This window comes from Mustela putorius, unplaced genomic scaffold, assembly GCF_011764305.1.
Source record: "Mustela putorius furo isolate JIRA1106 unplaced genomic scaffold, ASM1176430v1.1 tig00003987_pilon_pilon_pilon, whole genome shotgun sequence".
Taxonomy (NCBI): domain Eukaryota; kingdom Metazoa; phylum Chordata; class Mammalia; order Carnivora; family Mustelidae; genus Mustela; species Mustela putorius.
The window spans coordinates 5835307-5859230 of record NW_025422126.1 but is presented as its reverse complement, the minus strand read 5'-3'; the positions used below and the strand labels follow the sequence as shown (position 1 = coordinate 5859230).

The 23924-nt window shown below is 52.6% G+C and overlaps 1 protein-coding gene across 11 annotated transcripts in view; it reads left to right on the top strand.

Moving 5' to 3' along the window:
* The window catches only part of ARRB1 (arrestin beta 1), a 74687-nt gene that overhangs the window by 15560 nt on the left and 35203 nt on the right, over nt 1–23924 (top strand). For 2 of the 11 annotated variants that reach the window (XM_045071504.1, XM_045071501.1), the window contains exon 2: nt 8658–8837. The exons of 2 other annotated variants lie outside the window; for them this stretch is intronic. In XM_045071504.1, coding sequence (XP_044927439.1) covers nt 8658–8837 — 180 coding nt within the window. Of the gene's footprint in view, nt 1–4386; nt 4515–7984; nt 8206–8657; nt 8838–20047; nt 20206–23277; nt 23419–23924 lie in introns of those variants that run through there. 7 more of the 11 variants (XM_004768030.3, XM_013064322.2, XM_013064324.2 and 4 more) reach the window with 6 other exon arrangements.

Below are 23924 nucleotides of genomic sequence, written 5' to 3'. Positions count from 1 at the left end.
TGTACTCTTCTTTTTTCTTTTTTTAAAGAGGGCTTCCAAACTCTATGAACTCATTCAAGCCTCAATCCGCCCCTGCTCAGGCCGGGTGGTCCTTTGTGCCAGGATGTCAGTGCCATGTCCCTGCGTGTGCTCGGGGAGGTCTCCCCCCACACATGCGGACCTGGTCATCAGTTATGGCCCTCCCTGCTGAGGCAGGACCCAAAAGCCATCTGGGTGAGCCACTTCCGGGCCAGGCCCAGCTGCCAAGCTCCCTGGCTGTGTAAAGGAAAGACTGGAGAAGTCCTTCGGCCCTCAGACTTACTCATCTGTAACGTGGACATCATCCCTACGTGAAAAGGCCTGGAAAGGTCTAAATAATGTGCCGCAGGTGAAACCGCCTGGGACAGCCCCCGGCTTGTCGCGGGAGCTCAGTAAATGAGTGGAACCTGGATAGAGATGGGAAGGGGTTGGGGTAGGGAGATTTGGAGGCTTGGGGGAACGGGGTGGGAGGCACCCCTTCCGTTGGGGTCTCTGTCAGATTCACCTATACTGTGCTGGGCCTGGTGCCAGCATTCAGACAGCTGGGGTGGGGTGCTGGTGGTCAGATGAGCTAAGAGGAGAAAAGGGTTTAATAGCTGTGGAGTACAGTTTCCTGGGAAAGGGTCATTCATTGTAAACTGAGTGGCCCTTTGGTGGGGGAGGGCAGAGTGGAAATCTGGATCGAACTTTCCTGCTGCTGGGGGTGAGAGGTCACCAGCCTGACCTGTTTGGTTTGAGTGAAGCAGCCCAAGCAGGCAAGCCAGACCTTTCCTGCTTAGAAGGGAAACCAGGCCGGCAGGGTGCGCTGCTTCCCACGTCGTCCATGCCGGCGCTGAGCTGGGGAAAGGGGAAGGTAGCTTAATGACGGTGGTCCCGTCCCTCACAACTTCAGCGCCCCCTTCAGGGAGGGGAGGGAACGGCAGTGAGGTGGGGACTGGGAGGAAGGAATAGAAACTTTGGTGTGAGGCTACCTTTCAAATCCAGCCACTATTGCTTATGTCTCTGACCTTGAAACAGTTACCTAATCTTTCTGAACCTCTGATTTCCTATCTTTAAAATGGGGGTGATAATATTCTCTCCCCACTGCCTGGGTTGTAGTAAGGCCTAAATGAGATGGTGTAGGGCTTAGCACTGGCACACATTAGGTGCTCAGTAAATACTGATTATCCCTCACTCCTCCCCCATGACCCTCATCCAACTGTCTTGCATTCTACTCCATTATCCATATGCGTATACCCTTGGTTGGACTGGGATGCCCAAGGGCAAATGTTGTGTTTTACTCATCCATCACTACACCCCCAGCCCTGGCACAGTATCTTCCAGACACCTTGAACTGGTTGGCGAGAAGCTGCACTGGGTCAAAGAAAGGTGCGGGACATTTAAGCCAGAAACTCACTTACTGCACACCTACTGTGCGCTCCTGCCAGAGGCCTAATGGGTGGTCTGTGCCCTGCCTGTCAGTAGTAACTTGAATGGCCACTGTCAGTAGTAATTTGCTGTCACCCTCTGTACCAGCGACTTTCTTTTCTTTTCTTCTGGTCCCAGTACCCGGCACAAGGGGTACCCATACATTTTTGGTGAATGAATGGCTGCCTTCCTCCCCTCTCTCCCCCGCCTTTCTGAAGTCAGGTTTTGTGTCCCTCCCAGCCCAGCCACTTTCCAGCTGTGGCAAGTCACCCTGCCTTGTTCAGCTTCAGCTTCCTCCTCTTTAAAACGGGGAAAATAGTGGTATCAGATGTCCAAGGGCCCAACTGTGCCAAAGAACAAGGTAAGCACCCCATAATGTCAGCTGCTGTTTTTTGCATGATCTCCAGGGGTCTTTGTCATCTGGCAAGGGGAACATTCCATTCCTGCAGACCCTCTCTGCTGGCCTCACAATGGATTTGGAGCTCAGTGCAAACTGTTTATATTTCCCCAGCAGAGTTTATTACCCAGGCAGTCTTACTGCAATTAATTACTAGCAGAGCAAATAACTTGTCCCTGGGAGGCTGGGCTTGGCATAAACATTTACATCCAGCCAGGGGCCAGCCCAGGGGCTAGGCTCTTTCCTCCAGGCTCTGGAACAGAGGGAGATCAGAGGATCAGGCTGAGAGGTGTAGGATGGGGTGGGGTGCCAAAGAGAAACAGCTTTCCTTCAATTGCTTTCCCTGGAGGACTCCTTAGCCCTTGAGGTGCTGGGCCTCTGCTTTCTCTTTTCATCTCCCTCGCTGTCCCACAAGGAGAGTCCTGTGTGCAGATGGGGAAATTGAGGCTCTGCTAAATTAAGCAGCCTGCTTAAAGCCACAGAACCTGCAGGAGAGGCAGGAGGTGAAGGTTCAAGTGGTAGCAATGTGGAAAAATAGACTGGGAAAGGGAGGCTAGAAGCTGGGAAATCATCGAGGGATTGCTTGTTGGTTCTCTTGTTCATTCGCCACATGTTTGTCCGGCCTCTGTGAGGGGAGCCTGAGGAGGCGGTGCTGACTGTTAGTGACGACTGAGACTGACCAACTCCACACTGAGTTCCAGAAACTCCCTCAGGATGGTCCCATTAACAGTCAAACATGTGGCAGAGGTAGTTACTTGGAGGACAGGAAGGAGGTGGCCTCTGTGTATCTCTAGAGCTCAGAGCCCCACTGTCTTACACAGAGAGGTGGCCTGAAGGGGAGTAGTCTTCAAAAAACAAAAAAACAAAAAAACCCAGAAGGGTCCCTGGATGGCTCAGTCAGTTAGGCATCTCCCTCTTGATTTGGGCTCAGGTCATGATCTCAGGGTCATGAGATTGAGCCCCACGTCTGGGTCCATGGTGGCCACGGGCCTGCTTAAGATTCTTTCTCCCCACCTCCGCCGCCCGCCTCCCCGTACCTCTTTCTTTTTTTCTCCCCCTCATTATCAAAAACCCAAACACCAAACCAAAACAAAACAAAAAATACCAAAAGGAAGGGCCCTCTAAAGGCAGCTCACTCCTTTCAACCTAGAATCTAGAATTCTAGAGTCCCGCCTGAGCCCCAACTTTTGGGCAAAGAGAAGGTTCAGAGAAAGTTTAGCTCAAAGTTCCACAGCAGGAAGGCTTAGTGGACATTCCAGACAAAGGGCTTTATCTCGTGCATTTATGTCTTAGGGGTGAAATGACCGATCGTAGGGGAAACTCTCGTGGCTGTCCTGATCCCATGCCCCCTCTCCACTCCGTGGCTGTGAGTCCTGGAGGCCCTTCCGGCTCAACATTCCTGCTCCACTCGAAGTCTTGCTGTGTAACTCTCTAGAGCCTCCTGCTGGGGCCATCTTCCCTCTATGCTGGAAGGAAAGCTAAGGCTTAGGGAGGAAAAGGAGCAGGGTCCTCCTGCCCCACTCATTCTGGATGTGGTGTGCCTGGATTCTGGAACCTCTGGGGGTGGGCAGGAGCGCATCTCTGCAGCTTCAGGCCCTGGGGCACCCTGGGGCCTCACCTAAGCCCTCCACTCTGTGTTGTCAGCACCTGGCCCAGAGCCTGGCTTGTGGTAACTGATGTCCAGGGAAGGCGTGGCTTGCAGGGTGGGTGACTGGCTAGTGGCAGACGAGGGTGGCAGGCAGGGGGCTCCACTCCGAGTCACCTCTGGACCACAGATGAATATCGGCGTTGCTTCCAGAAAGGAGACAGGACAATAGTCCTCATTCACAGGGTCATGGTGAGGATCAAAAGGCAGCCGAAAGTGGAAACAGATGGTCCAAATGTGCATCAGTGGATGGATGTCTAAACCAATTGTAGTCGGTCCAAACCATGGAGGAGTATTGAGTCATAACAAGGGATGACACAACGGTGCCTGCTGTGACAGGGACGAGCCTTGAAAACATTGCTCTAAGTGAAGAAAGCCAGTTGCCCAGGTCACACATTGTACGATTCCATTTATATGAAATGTCTAGAATAGATCCATCTGTAGCTGCCAGAGGCTGGGGGAAGGGGAGAATGGGGAGAAGAGACTTCCTATGGGTGAGGCATTTCACTGTGGAGCCATGGAAATGTTTTGGAAATGGAGGAGGTAGGTTTTTTGTTTTTTTTTTTTGTTTTTTTTTTTTTTTGCACATCTTGAATGTACTAAATGCCACTAATTGTTCACTTTGAAATGCTAAGTTTTATGTTATTTGAATTTCACCTCAATACATTATTTTTTTTTAATGCCCCCCCCAAAAAAGACACATCCGTAAGGAAAGGATGCTGGAGGTGGGACATGGGTGTTGGGGTGAGCCTCCTGGAGGAAGGTGGGGTGAGACTGAACAGCCGTGAAGTGTGCAGGTGTCAAGTGGAAGGCAGTTTGGCAGACTGGTAGGACCAAGGGTTCTAGAATAAGACTGAGGGGATTCAGAGCTCTGTGGCCTTGAGCAGGTTATTTAACCCTTCTGTTTCTGTTTTCTTAGGTGTGAGATGGGAGTAATGAAGTTTTTATTATGGGACTCGTAATCTTTTATTATGGAAATTATAAGATGTTCCTGAGGATTAAATGCATTAATATTTGCGAAATGCTGAGAACGGTGCTTGGCACAAAGTAGGTACCGCATTGAGTGTTAGCTGCTGTTACTGTCGCTCGTTCGTATTTTCATTTATTTGCTCACTTAGCACCAGGCCCAGGTTGTGCCCTGAGGGCGGGACTGGGAGAGCAGGGAGGTGGGGTGGGAAGGGGGGGGCCGGGTCCTGTTCTCAGGGGCGCCCTCAGCCCTCATATCTGGATGCAGAGTCAGGCCCTACTGTGTCCCCCCCCCCCCCCCCGAGCCTGTAGCTCCAGCTGTTAATGAAAATCGTGCATCACCTCCCGGTTCTCGGAGCTTCCTGAGCAGGCACTGTTTCCCTTAGGACCTGACAGTCCTCTTTCTTGGATTTTGAAAACACCTGGGTCTTGGGGGCTGGTGCCTTGGGCTTTCTGGAACGTTAGTAAGTCCCTGGGCCTTGGTTTCCCTGCTTATCCTGGGAGAGGTCAGGCTGTGCTCTGGGGCTGTCAGTGTCTTTTAACCTCCAAACCTGAGCCCATGCGTGGGATGGGCCTGACATGTCACATCTGTGGAGATTTAATTTATAAAAAATGGATAGTATTTTTAGGGCTTGCGTTCTGGACAACTGAGGTAGGGGGTCAAAGAGGGAGTCAGGGGTCTCTCCTGAGCTCCTGCCTTCAAGCTTTTGCCTCATTTTGGGCCTGGCCAGCCCCTGTCAGCCTCCCCGACTCTTCTAGCAGTCATTCAGGCTCTGAGTCTCATGGACTGAAACAGTTTGTTTCTGGCTGCCGCCCATCTCTGCTGTCAACCCATCCATGTCGGCACCCCTCCCACTGCCGTTCTCAGCCTGTCACTCCAGCACGGTCATATGCCCCATTCCCTCCCTGTGACACTCAGTACACACACAATCACCAGGTCCTGGTGACTCCCGTTCACACCAGGGGAGTCTTGCTCAGCTCCCGTACTCCCCTTCTTCCACCTGCATCCCTCAGCTCACCCCCAGCCACCTGCCCTCCTTCCACCTAGAGCTCTGGCTCCACCTGCTGGCTCCCCTGCCAGCTGCTTGTCATGGAGGTTGTCCCAGGGCAAAGGAGCAGAAAAGTCATTCCAGGAAGGAGCTTGCTTTCTCTCTTCTTGTAAAAACAAAGTTACGTCTTAAGTAGCTTGAGTCAGGCTTCCAGAACTCCTCCCTGGTGGTGGGAGGATGGATAAAACAGGCAGCGGCGCTGTGCTAGAGGCCCTCTGGAAGCAAGCAGAGCCAGAGTCAGGCCAGGCAGAGTTCTCTGGCTTCTCAGAAAGCCCTGATGTATTCATATCCCCTCCCCTCTCTCCCAGACACAGACAGCACACTCCTGCACATGTGGACACTGGCTCTCAAGGGTTTGGCACACTGGGTTCAGGGAAGTTTTCTTGGGTAGAACACTCATTTATTCAGCCTTTCATTCATCCATGGGTCTTTGTTCAGTGCCAGGCCCTGTGCCGAATCCTGGGGATATGGAGTGGGGCCAGACCAGGTCCCCGTCTGAGGGCTGGTTCCGGAGGCTGTTGGGCACTCAGAAGCACACAGTGCGGTCTGATAAGTGCCATGCATTCGTTTGCTCATTCAACAAAGGCTTGCTAAGCACCTGCTGCGTACCAGGCCCCATTCTAGCACCGGGGCACCGGCCCAGAACAACAAAGGCAAGAACCCTTACCTTTACCAGGCTAGCCTTCTGGGACTGTGCCATCCCAGAGACACAGTGATGAGAGTTCTGAGGGCACATTTAAAAAGAACTAATATTTATCATTCAATAACTATTTTAAAAACCACAAAATCAGGGGTGCTTGGGTGGCTCAGTCATTATATGTCTGCCTTTGGCTCAGGTCATGATCCGGGGGTCCTGGGTTCGAGCCTGGCATCCTGGGATCTAGTCCCTCCCTGCTCAGCAGGAAGCCTGCTTCGCCATCTCCCACTCCCCCTGCTTGTGTTCCTTCTCTCCCTGTGTCTCTCTCCATCCGATTAATAAATAATGAAGTAAAATTAAAAAAAAAATAAAAACACAAGACCTTCAGTTTAGACAAGGAGAAGATAGCAATTGTCCATAATTTCATCACTTTGGAAGAACATTAAAAATTTTTTTTCAGTGTTTGCCCTCTCTGCTATGCATGTGTGTGTACGTGTATGTGTGCAGGTGCCTGTGTGTTCAGGCACAATGGTGCTTAAGCTGTCTGTGACATCTGGACTAGTGTCTTTTTTCCTCCAGCATTTCCCTGCCATTAACCCAGCATTAATAAATCCATATTTATTAATGATACACAGAGCTCCTCATGCAAATGCTCCTCAGTTTATCGAACTCTCCCCTTCTTTGGCATGGACATTATTTCTAGTTTTTTTGCTATTCCAAATAATGCTGAAACAATTAGTTTCGAAACCACCCAATGACCCTCTGAGGGCAGGATCCTGGAAGTTGCAAAGGTCCCAGGTTCTGCAGCTGCCCATCCTCCCTCTCCCCTGCAGGCCTTTCTCGCTGTGAAGGCTCAGTGCCTTGCCTGTGGGAGAGGAGGCGCCCGCCAGGTCAGTCTTAGTACAAGTCGTTGCATTTCTCCTTGGCTGCATAAACAATCAGCTGATAACTTAGTAGCTGGAAATAACAACGTTCATTTTTTTTTTCTCTCCTGGTTTCTGCGGGTCAGGATGTGGGAAGGGCTCAGCTGGGCACGTCGGGCTCAGGGTCTTGCGGGGTTACAGCTGGCCCTGGGGCTGGAGCAGCTGCGTGCTTGAAGTGGGCTCTTGTTGCTATCACCGCTGGAGTCCGGCCCTGCCTCCCTTTGTCTCATGGCTCCCTCTCACATGAGGGCGGCCTCCATGTCCGTGTCTCCCCTGGACAAACCATGCCAGCTGAACACACAGGACTGTCTGCGGGCCTGGGATTCTTGCCAGTTCTTGACGTACGTGAAGTTGCTCATTGAATCCTCACAGCAACCCAAGGAGGCAGGTGCTGTTGGGATCTTGCTTCCTGCTCAGAAAGTGCACATGTGGGATCTGAACCCAGAGCAGCCTTATTACTGAGCCTGCCTCCCTCCCCCAAACTGATCTGCCAGGGTCTACTCCAGCCTCTCTGCCCTTCCATTCTCCGCCTAGTGGCCAAAGTGAGCACATTTAAGGGTCATTCCGTTGTTTGCATCCGTTCCTTGCTGAAACCCTGCCAATGTCTTATCAGGCTGACGATTAAAATCCCAACTGGTGACCAAGGCCACCTGGTGACTGGGTGCTGTTGGTCTTGTCCCCTGCACCGCATGCCCCTTCTCCTTCAGCACCTTCAGTGAAGCTTGCCCCTGCCTCCGAGCCACTGTGTAATGGGCCACCCCTTGCCCCTTTCCAAGTTTTTACTGCTGCTGCTTTAGCTCCTAACTCAGACCTCCTTTCCTGAGGAAGCCTTCTCAACTTCCCAGGCTGGTCGATCACCTAACCTGGGCTCTTGGAGCCCTGTATTTGGCGGCCCTTACTGTAAGAGTCACCGTGTACTATTTTCGGATGTCTGTCTTGCAGGGCTGTGGAGCTGCACACTTGTGGGTGACGCTGTTGGCATTGTGGCCTGTGCCACGGAACCCCCTGGTGTTGGGCATTGTGGAGCCCTGCTGTCTTCGCTGCTAGAAGGGAAACGTTGGGTCTGTTGTACAAACCTGCCCTAGTCACCATTCGTCCCTGGTGGTCAGCAGTGTCTGACATGGAAGTAAATATTTGTGGAATATTATTCATAATAATAAGAGGTATATGTGTTACCAAGCATTAGGCATTATATTTGGTCAATCCTCAGAACAACCTTATAGGGTAGGCCCTCTTGTCATCACCTCGCCTTGTCATTAGATGAGGAAACAGGCTGAGGAAGGGGGAGTCACTTGACTTACGTCCTCTAGTGAGTGGAAGGTTCACCCGAGGCAGACTGGTTCACTATGATAAAAAAACAAACAAGAGAAGGATCCCTCAATTCTAGCAGCTTAGAGCTGGTCAGATGAGGGAGAGCCCAGACACACCCCAATGCAATAAAGCTTCCCACACAGTGGTGAGGACGTATGTGCGGGGAGGGTTGTTTTCCTCCAGTAGGGAGAGAGGAAGGAGAGAAAGGGCCCCTGGACAGGAAGTGAATTTGCTTTGGGGCCACTCTCCCATTTGGATGCCAGACCTGGCCACATTCTCCTGACCACAGCCTCTGTCTCCCCAGCTCGCTATCCCAACATGAAGGCCTGAGGAAAGAAGATACCAGCCAGGACAGGGATGGAGTGGGACTCTCCTATGTGCCCAAGTCATACCAGAGGCCTCAGCTCTTACTTATGTGGAGACCTGTCCTTAACCTGGTGATTCTCCTGAGAGGAAAACAGATAGGAGAATTTCCATTATACAGGTGAGGGAATGGAATAACCCAGAAAAGTCAAGGGAATGATCTGAGTCCTAGAGCCAGGATGAGAACCCAGATCCCTGGAAGCCCCTCAGCCCCAGGACTCTCTCTGTGTTGCAAGAGAGAGTGTGTGTGGGAGTGTGTGTGTGTATGAGAGTATGAGTGTGGAGTAGGGCTGGGGGACAAAGATGAGGACTCCCCCTTCCTCTCCCCTGGTTCCTCCTGACTCCTTATCCCAGCAGCCTGTCCCACCAGCGGAAAAGGCACCCATTAAGGCTCTATGGACTGTCCTACAGTGCTTGCCAGTCCTGTTTGTCTGGGAGTTCGGAGTTGCCTCAGTGCCTGTTCTCCATCCGTTGAATTCCTTGGCTTTCCCACCGGCCTGTGGGCTTTCTGAGGGCTAAGCCTTGACTATACCATCAGGTCAGTTTTGCTGCCCAGTATTCTGAGTTTGTGTTCAATCCTGTGTGGAGCCCAGCCCAGCCCAAAGGTTGGTTCAGGGGCTTTGGGAAAAGTTGGTACCTGAGTGGATCTTGAAGGAGCAGTAGGAGTGACCAGAGTCCTTGTCACCTTCCTCCCTGAGCCCCAGCCCCTGTGAGTACAGAGCTGGGCAGGCACTGGTGATTGATGCCCAACCCCCACCCCCCATGCCAGCTCCAGTCTCTAGCAGGGCTGCCCAGTCCCTGAAGATTCCAGAGACTCCAGCCCTGGGCGCCTGCCCAGACACTGCCCCTCTGAGGCCCCGGCTTCTTTCCCTGTCTCCTTCCTCACAGGTCTGTCTTCTGGAGATTCTGTTTTGGTTGGAAAGAGGAGGCGGAGGTGTTTGCGTGTCTGGCTCTTTCCTCCTTTCTCATTCCTCCTCCCTTCCTCCCTCTTGCCTCTCAAGATGTTTCCTCTGCCAGTCTGGCCACACTCCAGGCTCCCTGCTCCTCAGTAGCCGTCCTCTCCCGCCTGGGGCTTCTGCGGACTGTGGCTTTCCCTTAATGCCTTCTGTCTCCAGACGAGGGGTCCAGGGGACATATCCTTCAGGGTGGGGCCCATTGCCTCCACCTTCCCCTCCTGTTTAAAACCCACGTCTCCTGGGAGAGGAGGCTGCAGGCCCATTTTAGCGCTGCCTCCTGCTCCAGGTGTCCCTTTTCCCCTCCAGGCCTTGGTTCCCTGTGGAGCCCATGGCATAGGCAACCCCTTGGTGTCAGGGCACATAACGTGCCTTGCGTTCATTTCATTGTAGTTTTGTGCTGCTTTGGCAAGGATCTGTGCTCCAGGCATGGGACACTGGGGAGCTGCTCCCTCCAGCTAGGCAGTGGCTTGGAGTACAGAATTTGCACTACCCCCCCCCCCCAGCCCCAACCACCTTTTCATGTTCCCAGCTGAGGTCCCATCATTCCCTGAGGACCCTCAAGGACCCCTTCTCCATCTGCCCCCCCGGAGGAGGTTCACAGGGTGAAGGAGACCCATACCCGGGCCCAATGGAGCTCAGCCTGGGCTGTGTACCCTCAACACATCGCACCGTGTCTGGAATAGGGCAGATAACTCGGTAAATATTTGTAGAATGACTTCTGGAGGAGCAGCCAGTGAACCAGAGTGTGGCACGTTAGAGGGGTGAGGATGGATAAGGTGCTGAAGGGGCACTTCCTCATAGAGGTGACATGTTTCAGAATGGGTCAGAGCTGGACAGAGAGCAGGGTAGGGAGGGCATTCCAGACAGAAGGAACAGAGGGTGTGTGATCTGAGGCTGAGAGTAGATGCGAGTAAGTGGAAAGAAGGGAGGCTGGAAAGAAGGACTGGCATGTGGGTGGAGCCTCTGTTCTGGGGATGGGTGCCCCGGCCTGTTGGAATGGTGCCAGCACTTAGCCCGCTCAGCAGGGTCCCAGGTCTCTGTGCTGTAGGCCTGGGTTTGCGGGGGGGCAGGCAGGTGGTGGAGGGGGAGGGCCCTCAGGGCTTTCGAGGCCTTGCTGGGGCATGGGACTGCGTGAACCCAAGGCCACTAGCTCTGTTCCCCTGGGCCGAGCAGGTCATGGGATTAGAACCTGTCAGGGCCAGCTGGATGAAGCAGGCTTGGGACAACACTTACGTTAGAACCAGGTTCAGCTGCGGTCTCCATAATTTCCTGGCCGGGACCCTGAGCAAATCACCGACTTCTGCATGAGAGATTTCCTCTTCAATAGAGATAACACAAGCTGCCTCTCGAGACCGTTATAAAAATTAAGGTAACCTGTGTAAAGTTTTTCTTTTTCCTCCGTTTCTCTCCTTCCACTCCCACACTCCTTCTTGGCAGGGCTGGCCCTTTGCACTGGGGGCCTGGGTCCGCTGGCAAGGACGCAGGATATTCTCAGCGCTGATAGCCCATCTCTCCTTCCACAGCGTCCTGGATTCCGCATGCCTCTATGTGTGCATTCCTCTGGGTAGCGGTTCTCAGCATCTCGGGGCCACTGTGTCTGCAGTACCTCTAAAAAGGCAACAGTTGGAAATGCATATTCCCAGGCCCACCTCTCACCCTCCCCACCGAATGTGAACTCAGAAGGTAGGGCCCAGCAAGCTGGGTTTTAACAAGTCTCCCACGTGATTCTGACCCATGCTCAGGTGTGAGAACCTTTCCCAAAAGAGACTGATGCCCAAGGGCCTCTCAGCCAGAGGAGCCTGGGTTTGGGTCAGGAGTCAGAACATGGGAGTGCTTCCGGGTGGGTGACCTATACGGTCACCTAGAGCCCCAAGCTCAGGATTGGTTAAATGCTTTTCTGTTATTGTCTTGACATCTGAACAAGGGGCCCTGCATTTCCATTTGGCACTGGGTGCACAGATGTCTTAGCTGGTTCTAGGAGCTGGTCCCAGCCACGGGCCAGGTTAACTGGGTGTCCTCAGGGAAGTCCCTATCTCTCTTGGTCTTACATGCTCATCTATACAGGAGGATGAGAACCCCCACGTCCTAGTAAGCGCAGGATTCAGCATGAAGCTTGGGCTCAGCAGTCAGCCCCATGCCGGGCCCAGGCCAGTGTAGAGTGGCCTGCCGAGGCCATGTGCCAGTTCTAGGCACACCCCTGGGGAAACTAGGGTAGCACACAAACCCTGTCCTTGGCTTCATGGGGCTTTCAGTCTGGAGCAGAGAGATGGCAAGAGTTCCCACTGTGAGGGGTGCCCTGAGAATACCTGAGTGGGTGCTGACCTATTTGGGGGAGGTCACCAAAGGCTTTCTGAGGATGTACCCAATGAGCGAATATCTGAGATGGAGTAGATGTGAACTTGGCGTTGGGGGTGGACAGCCTTGTCCGGATGGAGGCAACAAAACGCCATGTGCTGTGTTCATAGTTACCAACAGCGGATCTCTGGGGAGGCTGAGGTAAGGGGAGAGGGCCTGGAGGGAGGTGATGGGCCCCAGGGGCCGCAGGCGGCTGGTCAGGAGGCTGGTCAGGAGGCTGGCTGCCTTGGGGCCAGATCATGGCTCTGGCTTCCTCCCCTGGACCCAAGGCTTTAGAATAGGAACAGCTCTTGCCCAGAGGCCTCCTGGAGCAGTAGGAATGTGGCCTTGCCAGCTCCCGTGGCTGGCATGTTATTGACCCTCCGCAAACCTCAGCTTCCTCTTCATCAGAATGGACCTCCTAGTCCCGTCAGGTGGCTGTAGTGAATGAGGTGTGAGCAAAGTGACAGCCCAGAAGCCCAGCACAGTGCTGCCTGTGGGAAGCGGATTCTTCCCTCTGGGAGGGCAGTGCAGTGCCCTGATTTGGATCAGGAGCCCCTGTAGCCCAGGCTGACTCCCTTGGGGTAGTCCTTTCTTTAACGGGAAGGAAAATCAGGCTGGTAATCCCTTTCCTAGAGACAATCTGGTGGGATTAAGAACTAACCAGCTTTGGGGGCCCAGAAGCAGCGGCTTTGCAGACAGCTGAGTATCCTTCTGTCTGGGTGTCCCCCACCTCGGGGCCCAGCCCAGGGTTAAATGAAACCCACCGGCTATATCACAGAGAGGGATGAGCTCCCCCAGCCAGTGTCCTGAGTCCAGTCCCTGCTCTCTCAATGGCGAGAGTGGCTTTCACTTCACACAGGCCTCCCGGCACCAGGTCCTGTCCATGTGTTCATCAAGAAAGGCACTGTTATTTCCATTCTATCGATGAGGATCAGAATAACTCGTTCCTTGCCCAAGGTCACCCAGCTTGTGAGTGGCAGACCCAAACTCCCATAGTGACACAGTGTGGAGCCAGGGGCGAGTCCTGTCCTTCTCTGGGCCTCTGTGCCACTACGTGTGTCCTGAGGGGTGGGCCCTAAGGTTCTTAGAGACCCCATCAACCCCACTGCTCTGGGGTCTGCACTTCTGGGAGGGCCTGCTCCCCCGTGAAGATAACCCACCACACTCTGTGCCCCATCCAGGGTGCTGTTCCTTTACTGTGTAGGAAATGACTGGCTCACTCGGGCCCTCTCAGCTCCAGTCTGCCAGGCCTCCTGCTGCCGAGGGCTGACCTCTGCCTTTGATCCCTCTCCCTTACCCTCAAAGAGGAACGGGTGTGGCCAGGACCATGAGTGCGTGTGTACTGGGCTGATGAGGCAGGAGCCTCTCTCCTGTGGGAGAGTCCACAGAGTTGTACAGAATTTGGTGTCTTCAGGGAAGTAACCACGGTCAGTGTGGCTGGAGGGCGTGTGTATGGTGGAGGGACGGGAGTGGGTGGGTTCAGACTGTGAAAGGCTTGCAGGAAGCAGTGAAGGGGTTTGAGGCCCAGGAGAGACTCAACAGGTACGCATCAAGCCTGACAGAAAATGTCAGCAACAGGAGACACAGAGTTCAGTAGCCATTGGTCATGGTTTCCTTACGTTGATGGTCACAAACACGCAGATTCCTCTTCTTACCAGCTATGAGAACTTGAGGCCACCACTAACCTCCAGGGCCTCATTTTCCCCACCAGTCCTGTGGGAAGAAGGATAAGGAGTCTTCCTCTCAGGGGTTTTATCAGGAGCAAAGAGAGATAATGGGGAAATTTCATCTAATCTTGGTTAATCCTGCAAATTTGTGGCCCACTCAGTCCAGCTGCGTAGCCAGGGCCCTTCCTCCCTGCCATAGCCCTCCCCCGCTTCACGGTTTGGGGCAGGTAGTACTCAGTCACTGGCTCCAGGAGGCCCCAGCCATAATACAGTTCCTTGTAGGCACGGCTTTACCCTCCCCAGATCCCATCCTTCCTCTATCCTCAACCTTGACCCTGCTGTAGTAGACCCCTGCCTCCCTCTCAGACTTTCCCCTAGCCTTGAAGCCCTGGCCAAGGGGCTCCCAGCCTTCATAGCCCCTGGAGAGTCCCAGGGGGTCCTCCAGTGTGTTGTGGGAGGGAGCATGCAGGACCCAAGGAAGTCACGTGCCTTCCCTGAGGCTGTGTCCCCATCTGCAAAATGGGAATGGGATGATTAGTCTCCTGTTGCTTCTATAACAAATTACCAGAGATTTAGTGGCCTAAAACAGCACATATTTCTTCTCTTACAGTTCTGGAGGTCAGAAGTTCTCAAGTAGGTTGGTAAGGTTGCGATCCTTCTGGAGGTTCGAGGGCAGAGTCCGTTCCTTTGCCTTATCTAGCTTTTGCAAAGCTGCCTGCATTCTTTGGCTCCCGGTAAAGCCAGCAACATAGCATCTTCCAATTTCTCTCTCGATGCTTCCCTCTGCACAAATTTGCCTCTTCTCTCTCTGACCCTGCTGCCTCCCTCTTATAAGGAGCTTTTTGATGACACTGGGGCCACCTGGATAATGCAAGGGAGTGGCCCCATCTTGAGATCCTTAACTAAATCACACCTACGAGGACCCTTTTACCATGTAAGCTACACTAGTCATAGTTCCAGGCATTCGGATGTGGGCATGTCAGGGGGCCATTCGTCAGCCTGCCACACATACCTTGCAGGGTGGTTGTGAGGATTAAGGAGACCAGAAATGTGAAAGCTTCCAACAATGCCTGGGACATGGCAGTCAGTCTCCAGACATGCTTCTTTGACCTCCTCTCTCTGGGCCTCTGTCTCCCCATCCATAAAAAGAGGCCCATTCCAGCCCCAGCAGTTAGATCCCACCTTCATCTAGAGCAAGTGGTAAGGACAGGCAGACTGTGCCCTTAGCCTAGCCTGGGCTTCAGCAGAAGCAGAATGGAGCCCTGCCTCCAGGACGCCCCCAGTGGCCCTCGGAAAAGCCCAAAGCCTATCTTCTCCTCCTCCTCCCTCTCTGGGGCAGGCCTCTGCCGGTTCCTGGTCTTCTGTGCATTTCCCAGCATTCCTGGGGATGGCTGATGGGAAAGGCTGAGCTCACTGCTCCCTGGGGAGGGCAAGAGCTGGAGGGAGGAGAGGGAGCGGCTGGCGGCAGCTGTGGGAGCTGAGGAGAGGATAGGATATTTGCAGTAGGAGAGGTCGAGGTTATCAGCGTTCGAGAGTGGGGGGTGGCGCCTCCAAACTGGGGCTCCCAGAAGCTCAGCTCTCCCTTGGCCTCCTCTGAAGGCTGCTCTGTCCCTCTGCCGGCCACCCTGCTGAGGGGCCTTGGGCTCTCTGGAGGAGAATGCACGTATGTTGGGGCTGGGAGGAGGGCATCACAGACCAGCAGGGTGGGGGAATGAGGGACTATTGCCCAACAGGAATAAGAATACCACCCCCTTCATGGGGAGAGGCTATCTCGGCCAGCATCCCTCCTTTTCTCTTTCCCTCTCCCCCGGAAATTGGCCCCCATTTACCGTTGGGCTCATCATCTGTCTTCCCGGGACCTTATTTTCCTTATTTGCATGTGCGTGAGGGGCAGTGAGAGAGGGCAGGTAAGAACACCACTATGGGATTTGAGAGAATTGAATGAGATCGTGATTTTGGAATGATCTGGAAGCATAAAGTCTGCTCTAGAAGGATATGTAATTCCACGCATACGCACATCACTTCAGTGTTCTCTCTTCACCTTGATGACCCGGCAAACTCTTAATCATTCTCCAAGTCCGATCACACATGTCGCCTGTTCTCTGGGACTTCCGAGCCACTTCCTGGAATTACTGTCACCTTCTTTACAACTCTCGCTCACAGTCCCTTTGCAGGGTTGTTTTTGGTTTGTGGCATCTACTTCCCCTATCACATGTGGGCCTTGTGTTCACCCCAGACCCCCTCTGCTTCTCAGGGTCCCCATAGTTGCGGTAGAATAGAGGCAGGATGGTGAAGCCTGGGCAAGCTGGCTTCCTGGGGTCTGGCTGGGGCAAGGTCCCCACGGGGCAGTCCGATCCTCAGAAGGGAGCAGGTCCCCACAACCAGCTCCATTAGATTTACAAGCATCTGGGTTGGGCAGCCAGAGCTGGTTCTAAAGGAGCCCCACACTGTTCCTCCTGGCAGGCTTCTCACACTTCCCAGGACAAAGAAGGGAATCCTAAGGAGCAGGTGGAGGGTTTGGGTTGGGTATGGAGGTGTTGATTACTAAGCCCCAGGGTGTGGTTCTGGGAGAGGTTTGGAGATGCCCTGAGGGCTCCTTCCTGCTTGTGGCCTCACTGAGAACAGCTGCTCTCAGCTGGCCTTGCTGTGCCCACCTGATCTGTAGGCCTCTGTGTTCTTGAAAGTAATGAAAATGGATTTCTTACAAATGCTTGCTAATTCAGCCTTGTTCTCATAATAGGCCTCTGTCTCTGGCCTCCTAGGAACTCCTCATACCCATTACCTCCTCTCAGCTACTGAGGCCCATCAAGGTAACGTGACCTGGATTGAGAGCTGGTGAGCCAGTTGAGGCCAACATGGGCAGGAACCTGCCCAAGGCCACTCAGCGAGTTTGTTTATGGTGGTGGTGGTGGTGGTTAGTATTTTCACCACTTGCAGGGCTCTAGCTGAGTGCCAGGGCCTCATCTAACCCTGCAGACAGCTGAAGTCCGGGCTGATGAAGCCACCCGTCTTCTGCCTGACCTCAAGCCGCTAACCCTTTGATGCACCTTTTCTGGGCCAAGCGCAATCCCCTCCCCTGAGCAGCTCCCAGCCTGGGCGGGGCGGACATCAAAAAATGGTATGATAAATAATAGATAGATTGTCTAAACACTCTGGGCAGGGCAGGATTTTCCAAAACATTTCAAGGAAGAGTGAACTTTGAGAACAGGATTTGTGAGCATAAAGTGATGAAGTCCTCCCTGTCTTCTGCCAATTAGACGGCAAGACCACCACCATTTTCTACTCTTGTTCCTCAAGGTCAGGTAAATTGGTCGGAGTAATAGCAAAGTGTCTGTCGGAATTTTCACAGCCTTATTATCAATGTAAGTACCTCTGGAATGAAGAGTGCACAGCTTGAATGAACTGTTCCCTTCAACAAGGATAGAGCAAACTCAGTGTGAATAATCTTTATAAGGGGCACAATGAGGGTAGGGATCTAGAAACTAGGCTAGACCAGGCTAAGATGTTACCCAAAAGTCTGTGCTTAGTGCATTGTTGAGTTCCTAAAAGGAAAATTTTTTTTTTCTAAAAGGAAATTTTCTTGAAGGAGATAAAAGATGAGGTAAGAAGTCAAGAGCAAAAACAGCTCAGAAACAGAAGCAGGTCAGAGGGCAGAGTTCAAGATGTAGTTAGATGAGAAAGTTCTAATTCCTCACGCCCACCACCACGCCCACCAAGGTGCAGCAGATAGGCGCCCTCAAGGGACTAAGGGAATAATGGCTTCTCGATTTGCCTTCAAGATTAAACATGAGAAATACGCAAAGTACCTAGCATATAACAAATACATGAGAAATCTTAAACCGATTGCTATTGTGGATTTTTCTTATTTTCTAAATTTTAATAAAATTGCTCAGTGAGAAGTTTCAAAAGAAGGAGAAGTGTGTAAGTGTGCCTGGGTGGCTGCGTCCATTAAGCATCTGACTCCTGATTTCAGTTCAGGTCACGATCTTGTGGTGAGATCAATCCCCGCATCGGTGTCAGCTTGAAATGGTCTCTCTCTCTCTCCTTCTGCCCCTCCCCTGGCACACGGGCTCACTCTTGCTTGCTCTCTCAAAATGAATAAAATCTTTAAAAAAAAAAAGAAAGGAGAACTGTATTTTGAGAGGACTGAGAAGCTTGTGTTTTACAAATCTGTAATATTCTCTCACATCTTGAGAATACCACAGTATGTTCAATAATGAATGTATTTGGTTTGGAAGACAGGATAAATTATATCTTTCAAAAGTAAATAAATCCTTTAAAATTCAGACGCATTGTAATTATATTTTCACTTCTTAATTGATGAAGCAGATCATTTGAGCTGCTTTTGTTTTTTCTCTTCTGCTCTGTGATGTTGGACAAGTTACTTAACCTATTTGTCTCTAATTTTCATCCTGTGTAGAGTGGGAATAATGAGTATCTACCTTACAGGGTTCTTGTGAGGTTTGAATGAGTTAATATAGTGTTTACAATAGCAGTGGGCTTGTATTAAATGCAATAAATAGAACTTATAGTAATAATAACAAAATATACCCAGGTTAAGTTACCAGATTAAGTTGGCTTTTCAGCGAATATGTATTCAGCTGACATTTGCTGGGTGCCGGCCCTGGACTTGTTTGGGCCTTGGCCTTGGGTCTCCACTGCTCTCTCCCTCTGCACAGTGGCCTGGGCCCCCCGGCTCCATTTCCACATCTTGTTCCTAGCCCCCAGGGCCCCGGGTGAGGCTAAGCTCATAAAAAGTGTCAGCAAAGCACTTTGTGGATCGATGCTAACTAATAGCAGCTCCCCGAGCTGGCACATGTAGGGAAGAGGACTGTGAAGGCAGCTTGGACCAGGCTCAGGGATGGCACCTGGCCCTCGGGGAGGCCATTAATGTCCTCACAGCGGGACCTGTCCTTCCTCTCCTGTGCCTCCTGTCACTGTAGCCGGCAGTGGGTGCTGATTTGGGGGCTGGGGGGGGGGCATTAGTGGCCCCAGGAGGAAGAGGTTTGCCTGCTGGCAGCAGAGGCAGGACCAGAAACCGAGGGAGCCCAGCGCATCTGGTGGCATCCAGGCCAGAGCTGGGTGCCCAGCTTGTCCTGGCCATCCTCCTGTCAGGGCTTTCCTCGTCACCCCCTCAAAATCGCTTGAGAAGTCAACATTCCTGGATTAGGACAGGCGGCCGCTGGCCTCCATCCAGACACATGGCTATCTTAATTACGGCAAGGTTGCTTTGGGTCGGTTGAGGGCATGAATGGGAGGTGGCGTGAGACCCTGCACAAGGGACGATTGGGCAGAACTCCCCCTGGTTCTGCCCCCAGAGGGAAGCCCTTCTCCTCTTTGACTGAATGAAGTCTGTTCCGAGGACTGTTGTGGGGGCAAGCAGGTGGTGGGGGGGTGTCCTCTGGGAGTTCCTAGTCTAATGGAGGAGGCATGGCCCCATCTTCCAGGATAGAGACTCCTGTCTGATGGTGGGGGGGATGTGGCTTCTATTTCCTGGGGCTCCCCATTTAATGGAGGGGACATAGCTCTCTTGTCCACCGGCAGCTCGTTGTTTAAGGAAGGAGACATCATCTTTGTCCTGCAAGAACCTCTAATAATTGAAAGTCACAACCACTTCCCTCAGGGGAAATCTTTATTTGATAGAGGAGATCTGCCCTTTGCCCTCAAGAAGGTCTCCTGTCTGATGCAGGAGGCTCATCTTGTCACTCAGGAAGGCCCATTGATGGCCTCTGCCCTTGTCTCCCTCCTCTCTGCTTACCCGCCCCCCCCCCCAGCATGATTTATGGGGTGCATAGATCTACAGGCAATAGCCACAGAAGGCTGTGCCATGTATGTTGAGGGGGGGTGGCTGCTATAGGGCAGGGAGGAAGGGAAGAAGAGGGACTACAGAGGGACTTCATAGCAAGTGAGGGTGACATGGAAGGCTTCCCAGTAGAGGTGTCTTTATGGGACAGTCTGATGCACAAGAGGTGCCTGGCTGTGATGAGTATCCCCTGGGGTACAGAGGGACTTCACAGCAAGTGAGGGTGACATGGAAGGCTTCCCAGTAGAGGTGTCTTTATGGGACAGTCTGATGCACAAGAGGTGCCTGGTTGTGATGAGTATCCCCTGGGGGATAATGTGTAGAGGCTCCCCTGGGCTGGGAAGAAACACTTGAGAGGTCACTCCAGGGAGCCCCTGTTCATGCAGGCCCGACTGCTGGAGTGGACGGGCCCCAGGGAGACCCTCACCTTCTGTCTGTACACAGCTGAGTGCGGTCAGCCCAGAGACATCCGCCCTCCAAGGCCCGAGAAGCCCAGAGGAGGAGAGGAAACAGGACGCGTATCAGGAACGCCTTTTCCTTTTCTTTGTAACTAACCCCCTCACTCGGGGCTGGGGAGAGCTGAAGGGCCTGCCCTGGTCTGGCTGTTGCTGCCTCCAGCCCCCAGCTCTGGGTCCTACACACACAGCCTTACCCGCCCCCTTGGCTGCTGCTTCTGGGCTGGTCCCTCACTTCACCAAAACTCAGGACTCTCATCTGTAAAATGGGGTAAGACTTCCTATCTGCCTCACATGGAAGTTTGTTTTTTTTTTCCTCTCTGTGTAGGATTTACATAACTTATTCCTTTATTCCTGAGATGGACATTGAGTACCTAGGAGCTTTGGGTTGGGCAGGGGCATGGAACAGAAGTAAGGAACAGATGTGGACAGACAGGAAGTCCATGTGGGACTTGTCTGGGGAGCTGGAGGACATCTGAGTGGAGATGTCACAAAGCTGGTGGGTGTGGGGTCAGAGAGGATCTGGCTGGAGATGGGGTTTGGACTCACCACCCTTGAGTGGCAGCCAAGTGGCTGGGTGGGTGGAGTCACCCAGGGAACTGCTTGTCATGCGCCCTGGGAAGGAGTGGAGGGCCAGACTCCGGAGGCCACAGCCCTCAGGGCTCAGCGTACAGAGAGCTGGACACAGAGCAGGGATGGGGAACCATGCAGCCAGGGCTCCAGTGACCAAGAGGCTGGTGGGGAAGGGTAGGCCACAGAGGATGAAGAAGGAGTAAAGGTAAAGGTACTGAGACACTGAAGAAGGCGGTCAGTCAGACTGGCATTCTTTCACTGTTTGCATGATTTCAGATACTATTGGTCTCTGCCGACCAGAAGTCTCCTTATGTGTGTGTATGTGTGGTGTGTGTACGGCCTGTGTGTGGGGATATTAGAGTGAGGTATGTGTTGCAGGCGTGAGTGGTGTGTGTGTCTGTGGAGTCCGTGTGCGTCTGAGGTGTGGCGCACATATGATGACGTGTGTGGTGTAGGTGGCAAGTGTGCACAGTGAGCGTGTGCTGTGGTGTGTGTGATATGTGGGTGCTTTCTGTATGTGTGGTGTGCGTGGTGTCTGTAGGTGTAGGTGAGGGATGTGCAGTGTTTGTGTGGTCTCTGTGGGTATGTGTGGGGTGTGTGTGTCTAAGCATGTGTGTGTATGGTGTGCGTGGCACTTGTGTGTATGAGGGGTGTAGACTTCGTGCACATTTGGATCCTGGTTCCACACTGCAGAAAGCAGGCTGGTGCTGAGCCATCTACCTGGGCTAGAAACTGACCAGCATCTCCCAGGCTTGTGAATTCCCTTCTTTACTTAGGGTTACACCCAGTGGTGTACTGACAACAACTGGCTGTCCAGAAGACAGTGGAGGTGATGTGGTAGTACTTGCCACCAAGTTCTCCCACCAAGGAGTTCGCACTACTAAAGTGATGTCATTGAACGTGGGGATGGGGAGAGATGCGCAGTAGGACACCATCCGACAGCATTCCCACGGCGGCATAAGTAGCCTCAAGAGCATCGTAGGGAAATTTAGTGAAATTACAGTAATGATAAATTTGGAGTATGTATTCCCTTTGTTTTTAATACAATTTATTTAACTCTAAGTTTAGAGCAGGATTTCTCACTATCAGTACTTTGGGCTGCAGAATCTTGCTTGGCGGTGGGAACAGGGTTGACCTATGTCTTGTGCAGGCGGCATCCCTGACCTCCATCCACTGGATGCTGCTAGCACCCATCCTCCAGAATGTCTCCAGATGTTGCCAAATGTCCCTGGTGGGGGATAGGGGGGTGGAGCATTCACCCCGCCATGGCGAGCCATGGCAATGGCTCTGTTCTTCCCATACGAGCCTCCTCCTGCCCGTCACAGGCACCTTGTCTGGCTAAATATGAGACATGGCTTTTTTCCCTTAGAATTCTTTCTCAGAGAAGAGCTGCCACCCGAGGCCATAGCTTTCAGTCTGGACAGAGCCCCTGACCACAGAAGACGTTCAGCCTCTGACCCGCTCCTGGGGAGGTCAACACAGAGTCCGAGATGCGCTCTATAGCAATCGGCTCTGCTGTTTTATGACCCACTAGAAGGAAAAAAGTATTGCTTCTGAATTACTGTCTCATTTTGATATGTTATTCTATGATCCTAAAACTTTGTATGTGCGAATTGGCAAAACAACAAAACAACCAAACCCAAACAAATGAAACTTCAAATAGAGTCTTCCTCTGGGGACATCTGACTGCCTTGTGTCTGGGGCCGCCCTGTGTGTCCTGGGCTCCCGCTGAGGCCCACGTGCCGTGTCTCCTCCTGCTGGCCAGGCTGCCCACCTCTGATTTGCCACTTGGCCCTGGTCTGTTTCTCCCCAGCTTCATGCTTGGGGGTTGGCTCTCTTTAATTCCTTTATTCATTCATACAGAATATTTATTTAGCACCAGCCATGTACCGAGGAAAGTAAATGATTGAGGGAAAAGGCTTCTGATCTCTGCAGTTTCTCAGTGTTGCATGGCTGTCTCCAAGGAGAGGTGGGATACAAGCCAGTGCGGATGCCGAGGGGACATGGGTGCTGGATGGGGGAGGGGAGGGACAGGTGCTAATGTGTGTGGGTGGCTCTTTTGTGCCTGGAACCGAGCTGGACATTATACATCCTCTCATTCCGCCCTCCCACTGTGCTTTTGAGGGAAGCTTTGTTTATTTGTGGAGCATCTGTCTTCCTGCTCCAGAGTGTAGGTACCCTGGGGACAGGGCGCAGGGGCCTAGATCTCCTGGAGGTAAGAACCATGGCAGGCCCAGAGATTGGAAAATAAAAGGATGAAAATAAAGGAAGGAAGGAAGATGGATAGAAAGAGGGGAGATGGGAAAGAGGCAGGAGAGAGGAGCCAGCACAGTCCCTCTGGAGATGAGAGCAGTCAGGGAAGGCTTCTCGGATGAAGTGACATCGGGAAGAAAGGATTGCAGTTGGGAGAACAGAAGGAAAGGCTAGTACAGAAAGAAGAAATAGGGCATGTCCCCAGAGATTTCTGAACTGTGAGGGTCTAAACTGGGAAGAGAACATTACAAACTATTATTTTCCATCTGAGACCAAGAGGAAGACAGACAACTAAAAAAACTTGCCTGGCCCAGCAAGGGTAACATAACTATCTCTTCCCACCCCAAGGCCTTCTCACTCAAAGGACATTTAGGCAAGAACTCTCCCCTGGGTGCTGGAGGGGGAGGGGAACAATGATAACAACAATCATCATATTACCAATCATGTTGGCTTCCTTTTATCAGTTCCCTGCTGTGTACCAAGTCCTCGTATGTGCCTTCATGCTGTGTGGTAGATAGCGCCCCATATTCCTGACGGGGGAAAGTATGCCTCAGAGAGGTGCTAAACTCACCCGAGGACACACAGGATTCCGGCCGCGTCTGCCTGCTTTTCCGCCAGCAGTCTTCCCTAAGCTGAAAGAAGCCTGGAGAGTATTCAGGTGCGGTCTGTGGGCTCTTTGGGATCCAGCTGCCAGCCCGCTTGTTGAAATTTTTATTAGCCTTTGATGTTCAGATCTCCAGTTTCTTAGGTTACCAGCAAATGCGCCACGCTTCTTTAAGAAACTCTCCTCTCTCTTCAGGGCCACTTGGTGGGCCCCCTCCTTCCTGACTCTGCACCCTGAAGATCTGGCTCAAGGCCAGAAAAGGGAACCTGGGAATCCAAGCAGAAGGGGGAGGGGTTGTTGTCAGCTCAGAAGCCAATGGGAAGTCCAGAGGCTGGGAGCGTGACTTGGTCAGAGTCCCCATCTACCACCCTTGCCCTGCAGCCCTGCCAGACACGCTGCCCTCTGGACACAGGAGCCTTGCCAGGTGTCGAGCTGCTGCGATAGGACAAGAGCACCAGGAATCTGGGGCTCCCCTCCCTGTCTGGGACTCTGTGCACGTGGACAAATCTCTCTGAGCCTATTTCCTGGCCTCCGCAGGGACCCTTCCCTCCCTTGGGTTG